This window comes from Hydractinia symbiolongicarpus, chromosome 10 (assembly GCF_029227915.1).
Source record: "Hydractinia symbiolongicarpus strain clone_291-10 chromosome 10, HSymV2.1, whole genome shotgun sequence".
Taxonomy (NCBI): domain Eukaryota; kingdom Metazoa; phylum Cnidaria; class Hydrozoa; order Anthoathecata; family Hydractiniidae; genus Hydractinia; species Hydractinia symbiolongicarpus.
The window spans coordinates 30270661-30279959 of NC_079884.1; the positions used below are offsets into that span (position 1 = coordinate 30270661).

The 9299-nt window shown below is 41.4% G+C and overlaps 1 protein-coding gene across 1 annotated transcript; it reads right to left on the bottom strand.

Moving 5' to 3' along the window:
* Positions 1-2055: 2055 nt before the first annotated feature.
* LOC130662827 (uncharacterized) lies at positions 2056-3699 on the bottom strand. Its single transcript, XM_057461769.1, has 2 exons — positions 3347-3699; positions 2056-2520 (listed from the first exon to the last, which is right to left on the bottom strand). Exons 1-2 carry the CDS (start codon positions 3697-3699, stop codon positions 2400-2402), a joined length of 474 nt encoding a protein of 157 aa, XP_057317752.1. The 3' UTR covers positions 2056-2399.
* Positions 3700-9299: the final 5600 nt, after the last annotated feature.

The following is a 9299-nucleotide window of genomic DNA, read 5'->3' on the forward strand; positions in this document are numbered from 1 at the left end:
TCCATCAAGTTCTTCATCGGTTAGATCTTGCATACCAAGTTGTGGAAACATGTTGTATAACCTTTTCGCCTCGGAAACCACATGATCCACAAATCGTGGAACACAGTCATCACCACGGTAAAGCTTCAGAGGGTCCAAAACTTCACCATGAGCATATTTACTATAACAACAGAATCCAGTGGGGATATGTTTACCAACTTTCTCGGTGGACGATCCACACTCTATCTCTTCAGGTTTTGTAAAAGCTTCGAAATCGGCATACATGATGAATGGGGCTTTGAGCTGGTATTGGCCGTGGGTGAAGGTTAAGGTGCTACCCTCCCTAGGGAGTTGAATATTAACAGCATCGTTATTCTTACAATACTCAAAGTGCTCATCCCTTTTCTGTTCGCTTGGAAAACCAGAGAGACAATTCAAGCAATAATACTCTTTATTTTTATGCTTTGAGTTGACCTTGCTCAGGACACCGCTCAGGTTCTTAACAGCGATATAATGCCTCTTATCCCCTTCACACAGTAAAAACAAAACAACCGTCTCCTTACGATCCAGATGCTTCGACTTGCGACACATGTAGATACCTTCTATCTCATCTTTTGTCAAAACATGCACAGCGATATCAGGGTTCCTTCTCTCAAACAAATCTATCTTGTTTAGTGCCATAGGGAAAGATAGACCATCCCAATTATACTTATCATGCTTCCTAAGGATTGAGATTTGTTCAGGGTTATTATTGATCTTACCATGATTGAGAGCAGCGATAACGGCCCATTTGAAACAGTCCTCGTCACCCTCGTTATGTGGGTTAATCACGGAGAATTTTCCACTGAAATTCTTGGGTAGCGGTAAGTAAGAACTACCTCTGGTTAATTTTAGTTTGTGAAAGTCCACATGCATATGTAGGATCCTTTCGATTGTGAATCCGCTGGCGGGTAGAGCGGGGTTTTCAATCTGCTCAATTATCTTATTACACATACGATCAAAAACATCAGAAATGTCATCGTGGGCGTGCAGTATCTCCATATAGCTATTGAACGCTTTATCGACATGTACACACGGGGCATCAGCCGCGCTGGTGTCCTCCCTTACCAACTTCACCCACAAGGTCGCCTGAGTCTTCAGCGACTTCTTCTGCCCGAGCACGTCACTCATCAACCTCTTGACGACATGCTCGACCTGTTTTAGAAAAACCTTGACATTCTTCTTACCATCTGAGTTTATCTTGAAACGTTTGTATGAACCTACAAACGCTTCTTCAATAGGGGTATAGGGGTTTTCCTCTTCCTCCTCCTTCACCTCTTCCTCCTCTTTCACCTCTTCCTCTCTACTGCCCTTTTTATAAAAACCCATGATCTTATCCTTCATGGTTTTGAAAGCTTTACTCGCTTTCTCCTTAATAGCCTTAGGTACATGATTTATTAACCAGTCTCTCCATTCAATCAACTTGCTTTTAACAATAGGTCTGGTTTTAATCATTTCTTGCTCTTCAAACAACTCTATGTCTTGTGCTGGTACGGGTCTAAGCATCGGTATGGGTCTATTTGGTCTCGGTGACGGTATGGGTCTAGGCATCGGTATTGGTCTATTTGGTCTCGGCGCTGGTACTGGTCTGGTGGGTCTCGGCACGGGTACCGGTGCTGACACGGTAGTGGGTGTCAATAATTCGATCAGATCGGCCTTTCTGAGCCTTGAGTAGCCACGTAGGCCGCGTTCTCTAGCGAGAGCTCTTAATTCAACAACGGTATTTCTCGAAGTCATATCGGGTTGTGATATACTATATGTAAACCTTTAAGATAGCTGAATACAATCGTGAAACCAAAAAAAAAGATTAATTTGTTACTCGCGTGAGTAACAAAAAATCTGACCCCCAACAAATCAATTATATTGTCTAATGACAAAATCGATGGATGCGCGACATATAGGGCATTTATCCCCCCTATTCTCCAATTTATATGCACATGATAGACAGCAGCAAAAATGCCCTGTTCTACCATGAACAATGGTTACGGTCTTTCTTTTAGAAATACAAATGATACATTTATCATCTTCATCAATGTCATCATCCGCGTCGTCCTCATCATCAACCTCAACCTGTGCTGGTACGGGTCTAATCGGTGTTGGTACCGGTCTAGGTATAGGTATTGGTCTAGGCATTGACCTTTCTCTCAAGATGAATGAATCATTTACTTGAGACCAACTCATATTGGGATCTATTGATAATATTAAATCAATAAGCTCGGTCCTTCTGAGCCGCGAGTATCCATGTGCGCCGAGGTAACTCGCTCGGGCTCTTAAATCAGGGACCGTGAAAAGATAAAAGTCATCAATATATTCTCTACTGTGTATCAAATCGAGAACGATTCCTGAAGATATGCTTGGTTGTGATATACTAGATGTAATCTTTAAGATGGTTTTATAAATCGTAAACCGTGTTGGAGTGTAATGAGTGTCATCGTTTGTAATACAACCATCACGCTAAAACACACATACATCGATATACCATGGGTACCCACCCACCAGCACCTCCAGGGTCCACATTTGTAACCCGATCGGGTAACAAAAAGGGTTGTTCAATCAATATTTTTGGCCGACGTAAAACTAGCAACAACATTTGTTATCATCCTCATCATCCTCATCATAATCATCATCAGAATCATCATCATATATTCTATTCATCACATCCTCATCATATGTAATGTATACGATATTCCCATCCTTATCGTGGGCCTCACCATAGCCCTCTGCATGGATATCATAGCCCTCATCTTCGAACCGTTTTTGACTATAAAATCCACCCAATCGATGTCTATTCATATGTCTATTCGCAACAATAGGTACATAGCCAATAGATACTTCAGCCCGTGGTTCATTGGGATCATCAACGGATGTTGACACAACATACCATGTCAAATGGTTTATAATGTCAACATCCTCATCATAATCCTCATCATCCTCATCATCATACTCATCACTCAGTTCGAGTTCGAGTTTTTTGGCTATATATCTTACATCATCAATCGTTCTATTATTGACGATGTAGGTTTTGAATTCAACCTGCCTTATGGGTACTCTGGGATATTTGTATTCGATATCTTCGTCGTAGAAAAATCTTCGGAATAATATCCAGTCCATTTCGCAGGTGGATGGTTTGTTATTAACTGTATTTCTCGATGTCATGCTTGTGTACGATATACTATATGTAATCTTTAAGACGGTTTTAAAAATCGTAAACCGTGTTGAATGGTCGTGAGTGTCCTAGTTTGTGGTGGCCCCACCATGCTAAAATTGTAGTAAAACACGTTAAAACACACATACACCGGTTAGACCATGGGTACCCACCAACCAGCACCTAGAGGGCCGTGACCGGTACACCATGGGTACCCACCCACCAACATTTGTTACTCGTCTGAGTAACAAAAAAGGGTTGTTCAACCACTTGGATCTTTTGTCGTTATAACGTTTTTGAGCTTTTAGATATGCCTCCCTGTTTTTCGACCTCCACCTTGAACAGTATCCATACCATTCCTTCTTGGTATCCAGATCGATGGTGTAGGATGGGTCGAGATCATTCTTCTCGATCACCTCAATCAATTTACCCTTTCTCATCCCCACGATATACTTAATTCCACGGGATTTAGCAACCTCTCGCAACTCTCTCAGTTTCATCAATTTGTAATCTGGTGTGGTATTCATGTCTGACATATTAATATTAATATAAATATAAATATAAAAAACTTTAAGCACTTTTATCGTACCACATCATAACAAAAAGGAGATAAATAAAGGTGTGCATAAATAAAACATGTCAAACTCTAAACTTCAAGAGACTTACTATCAACCTCAAAATTTATGGAAAGGACAAAAGGCTGTTCAGAATTTAGGAGGATTCGGTTTCAAGCCAAAGGAGATTAAGAAGTGGCTATCAAAACAAGCATTTTGGCAAGTACATTTACCCGCTCCAAAACATGTTGAAAGACCACATTATGAAGTTACCACCCCTAATGATTTACATCAATTCGATTTATTGTACATGCCCGGTGACATACTGTATGGTAATAAATATAAGTACATTTTGTCGGGAATCGATGCTGCTTCCAGATACAAAGTAGCCCGACCTTTGAGGACTAAGAAAGCCAAAGAGGTTGCCGCTATGATTGAGGACATCTACAAGGCAGGACCATTAACTTATCCGAAAACTTTCCAATGTGATAACGGTTCAGAATTCAAAGCAGATGTGAAAAAGCTGTTGGAGAAGCATAAGGTTGAAATTAAAAGGGCGACTACAAAATATAAGCATACGCACACAGCTTTTGTTGAGGCGTTGAACAAGATACTTGCAGAAAATTTATTCAAAATACAAGATGCTCAAGAACTGAATGATTCGGAAAAGGTATCATCTACATGGGTTAAGCATCTGTATAAACTGATTGATAGGGTAAACGATACAAAGACCCAGATGATTGGTATGAAACCAAAAGATGCTATTATAATGAAAGAGGTGCCTCTTGCTAAACGAGAGAATTATCCACCTGAAGTAGAATTACCTAAAGATGGCCTGTATAGATATCTACTACAACCTGGTGAAGAGCATGATGATGGGCGGAGACGGGCAACCGATAGAATATGGTCGAAAAACACATATAGATTGCGTGAGGTAATAGCGCAACCTGGTAACCGTGTACTGTACTATGTTCAAGACGGACCCGGACGGGCTTTTGTAAAAGAGGAATTGATGTTAATACCTGAAGATACAGAATTACCTCCTGATTATGTGCAAGGTTGGTGAAAAAGGGGGACGATACATAAAAAGTATCTTTACCTGTATCTGGTAAAGATGATGCCGGGGATCGCACAAGGCGGTCGGCAGATAGGGCCGCTATGGCTCGGGACGATCGCGCCACATAATGTCACAAACCACCTTACTTTCAAATATTAATTTTTCAAATATCACACGAAATATGCTAATGGTATGCAGGCACACATTACTAACTTTGTTCCTGATTTACTGTCTTTCTGAGGCTTTGAACCTCGGCCATTAGACTTTTTTCAAACTGGTTGCGCGTTTCGCTCTCCATCTTTCTGTCGGTTTTCGTCATCTTGTCCAGAGCTTCGTAGTATATACCACACAGGGTTTGAAATTCAATGTGACTAATGTCATCATTATTCAGTGCACGTGAGAAGGAGTTTTCAAACACAGCGATAGCGGATGTCGCAACATCATATAATTTTATGACTTTGTCAAGTTTGCTCTGATATCTTTTAATCAAGGCCGCGATAATGCCGGCAGAAATAGAGCCTGATAGGGCCACACCACCCAATCCGAGAGAAACGGGGATTCCAATAAGGGTAGCACCCGTTACTATTGAACCAATACCGGAGGCAATGGTTAGGGTGCCCGCGCCGGCATTTAAAAGCACTAATCGGTGTAACACCTTGTTGTATTTCTCATACTTTGTGTTGAATTTGTTTTTTAATTTTATCAACTCCTCAAGTTGAGAGTTTACGGTATTTGTGTTAAACTTGTACCGCTCGCTCGAATACTCAGGAGCCGTGGGTAGCTTCGGATAAATCTCTGCCATTAGTTACTACAAAGAAAAAAAACTTTACTCTAAATAACCTATATCTAGTTTATCCAGATCCTTGAGAGTTCTATGATATGTATCACACAAACTTTCAAAATCAGCCCTACTGATGTACAGGCTGTTTGGTAGCGTTTTATCGAACACATCGATGGCATTTTGTACAACGCGATATGAGGCTCTGACTTTGTTAAGTTTCTCCCGATATATCTTAACATATTCGGTGGTAACCGCACAGGAAGCAGAGCTTAATAGACACATACCCGAATTCCGAATGTAATTTCCACGGGTGGGTGACCCACCGAGCCCTAGCGAATTTCTAATAATGGTCGCAGCGGTCGCTATCGAGCTGGTAACGGCCACGGTTTCGGATATACCCTCCATAAGCGCCAATATGATCAGAGATCCGCCGTATTTGTCTATCCTGTCATAGAACTTATCTCGTAATTTAAGCAGCTCCTCAAGTTGGGAATTGGATATATCTGTTTTAAACATTTCTCCGGGACTAGAATGCTCGGCCATTTCTATTATCTTAAGAAAAAACTATCCTCTAAATAAAATAATGGCCGACATTGATATTGATCCGTTTGGTGAACATGGTCAAACCGACGAGGGTGCCGATGAAACCACGCCCCTGGTACCGAAGGAACGCACACGGGTACAGATACATACACCCGATGAAAAGGAGACATCATTCGGTGGAGGCTCCTCTCAACGCGCTAGAGTTACTAGTGAACGGGTTAAATCACTCTATGAGGTGCTACTAACTAAATATCCAAACGAGGACCCGAGTGTGATACATACCGATCTGTTTGAGATTCGTGGTGGTGAACTATACTACAAGGGTGATAACAGACCGCTGACACATGGTGGATCTCTAAGGTCTACCGGTACCATTGCAGACCTATTAGGCAAGAAAAGGCTGCGCAGTTTGGGATTTGATATACCGAAAGGTAGTATTACCGCCCGACAGGCCGCTAGGCTAAACAAAATAGAAGAGAGACTACCGTCACCTGATAAAATAGAAACAGCGACCGATATAGAATTAGAAACCATGTCTGGAGATGTTGTGAACAGTGCGGAGGACCTGGTCTCGCTGGTCGATGATGGTACACTGAGAGGTGAATATCCCGCTGGTGAAATTCGCGGATTGGATAATTCGGTGCAAAAAATTCGAGGGAGTCTCCAACTCGCGACCGCTAAAAAGGTTGATATCGAGAACAACATCCATAAGAAACAAATGAAGTTGAAGGAGTTGGAAGAAGATCCCTCATACACGGATGAATAGAGGGAGAAGGTGGCCGAGAGGTTGGAAAAGCTAAACGATGAGTTGGAAGCCAACCAGAATGCCATCAATATCCTCAAGGGTGAACTTAACACCCAGATAAAAAGCATCAAGGAGACAATCGCCAAGGTACTTAGCAAAGATACAACATTGGGTGAAAAGATACGAACGCTATTCCGTGAGCAGGGTATCACCGTTGTCAGTGTACTAACGGCATTTGGTATGGTTATCGGCCTTCTAGTTGAAACTTTGACACCAGGGGGGGGGGTCATCCACCAGTAATACAAAAAATCATGAAAAAACTGAGGGTGGTGCGAGGAAATGGATAAAGAACAAGCTTAGCGCACTAGGATCTCTCCTAGGTAGATTAGCCAATGCCGCAGCCGCATCCCTACCGGGTATAATTGGGTCCATCGTATCGTGGATCCTAAATAGAGCAAAGGAGGCCGTTGGTTGGTTGAGTCAAAACCTGTGGGCTTTGATAGTTGGAATCGGAGGTCTGATATACACCTACATGATTACAAAGCGTTAGTGGAATCTGGAATATATATTACATGTATCATGTAACATAGTACCTGCGGTATTGTACTATTTTTCGAAATACCACACGGCACCACCGACGCCGATCATGCTTAACGCGATAAATGCCAATTCCCGTTCATGCTGGCCATTGCTGGGTGTATAAAAGTCGCTCAATACAGGTTCGCGCGGCATATCCGTGAGGGTTGCTCATCCAAACACTTTTCTATATTCGCGCATGGCATCATCCAGCTCTGTGAATTTTCCCTCAGCCTTCTTCTCAAGTCTGAGCTGCTTATTGATAAAGTCCACCCTCTCTTGTCTTTTACGTTGCCATATAACCTGAGCCTTTTGCAGCTGTTCTATGGCCAGATCATGCCGCTTCCGTTCCTTATCTATCCTATCCTTGGATAAACTTGAAAATAGATAGCTTGATCCGGTGAAAGCCAAAGCGTTCGCGAAGGCACCTCCCAACATCATTGCAATTGAAGCCATGTTTCATATAATCCGGTATAATTTAGTGTTGTTATTTTAATACGATAGCTTCGGAGTCTATGACATCCGTATCCACCTCCGTGTATTCCACCTTGGGTAAAATACTCTCAACTTTATTACGTCGATATAAAACCCAGACCAACCATTCCAGTATTCTCAACATTACATATTTATAGTTTCAGGTATAATTTTTTGCTTAACTAGATATTCTCTTGTCATTTCACTTGCGGCGACTATGGCTACAAGCTTTCCGGTATCTTCCAGGTCAAACTTCTGAATTGAGGGTGGTGTCATTTTTCATACCTTTTTCCCGAGCATTGAATAGCCTACGGCGAAAATGCATACGACCGATGCTTTATAAATATCGTTGACTATACTTTTCTTATCCATGTTTTATATATACTTCAAGATTATAATATCGCGATATTATCCCTTTATTCCATTTCAAGTTTACTTATTCTGATAGTTTTTTTATTATCTGAGTAACTTGGTGGGGTACCCTTCACCTTAATATTTTTGTCCTTATTTTTATAAACGAAATAAGCACCAATTAGTACCATAACTATCACACCACCACCCATTATTGTGTAGTTCACTCCACCGTGTTTAGGACCATCTGTCACAGAATCCTCAATGACAATATCCTTCGGATCCTCCAACTGTGTCTGAGGTGCCGGCTGAGTTTGTGTCTGAGGTGCTGACTGCGCCTCCGTCTGAGCCATGAGCAATCTTTTATATTCTTCCCTATTTTTACGGTTGTATTTAGCCAGCCTCTTACCAGCCTCAACCTTTTTAGGGTTCTTTGTTGTCACCTGAACTGGAGTATCCGACATCTTTAGTATCCGTATCGATATTGTTTAAATTTTTTCCCGCGATATAATGCCTACCTGTTATTAAACCTACACTGATTGGTGATATTAGTGATTCGAACTTATAATATAGATCACATGTGAACCTTTGGAGTGCCGAGTTTAGGAATGGATCATTCTCCAGGTCATCACTCAGCGCTTTTTGATTTTTTATACCCAGGGCTGTACAGGCACCCATGGAGTACATGTGGATTATTGACTCCCCTAGAGACTTTACCATTTGACCGGACAGTTTAGCCTCGTATATAGTGAAAAGTTTATCCACCTCATCATTCTTAAGCTTCTGTATCTCCACCTCCGTATACATCTTCCCAAGATATAACTTACTATTTCCAGTCAGCACACACTCGAGCAATTTTTGCCTCTTCCCATCATCCTGGTCCTCGATAAAAATTAGGTTGTCAATTGCGGTTTCAGCCATTTTCAATAGCGATAGGTATTTTTTAATACAAAAAAGACAGAAACTAACCAATACCAGCAATAGCACTACAGCTATCACCAGTAATATGAAATTTATATATTCCATCATTATATATTCTATCATTATAGGATAGT

Excerpts from the sequence above, each read along its gene's own strand:
- LOC130662827 (XM_057461769.1), bottom strand. The coding sequence starts at position 3,699 with ATGTCAGACATGAATACCACACCAGATTACAAATTGATGAAACTGAGA. Across the intron at positions 2,521-3,346 it reads TACCGGTCACGGCCCTCTAG|GTGCTGGTGGGTGGGTACCC; the intron begins GTGCTGGTTGGT and ends TGGACCCTGGAG.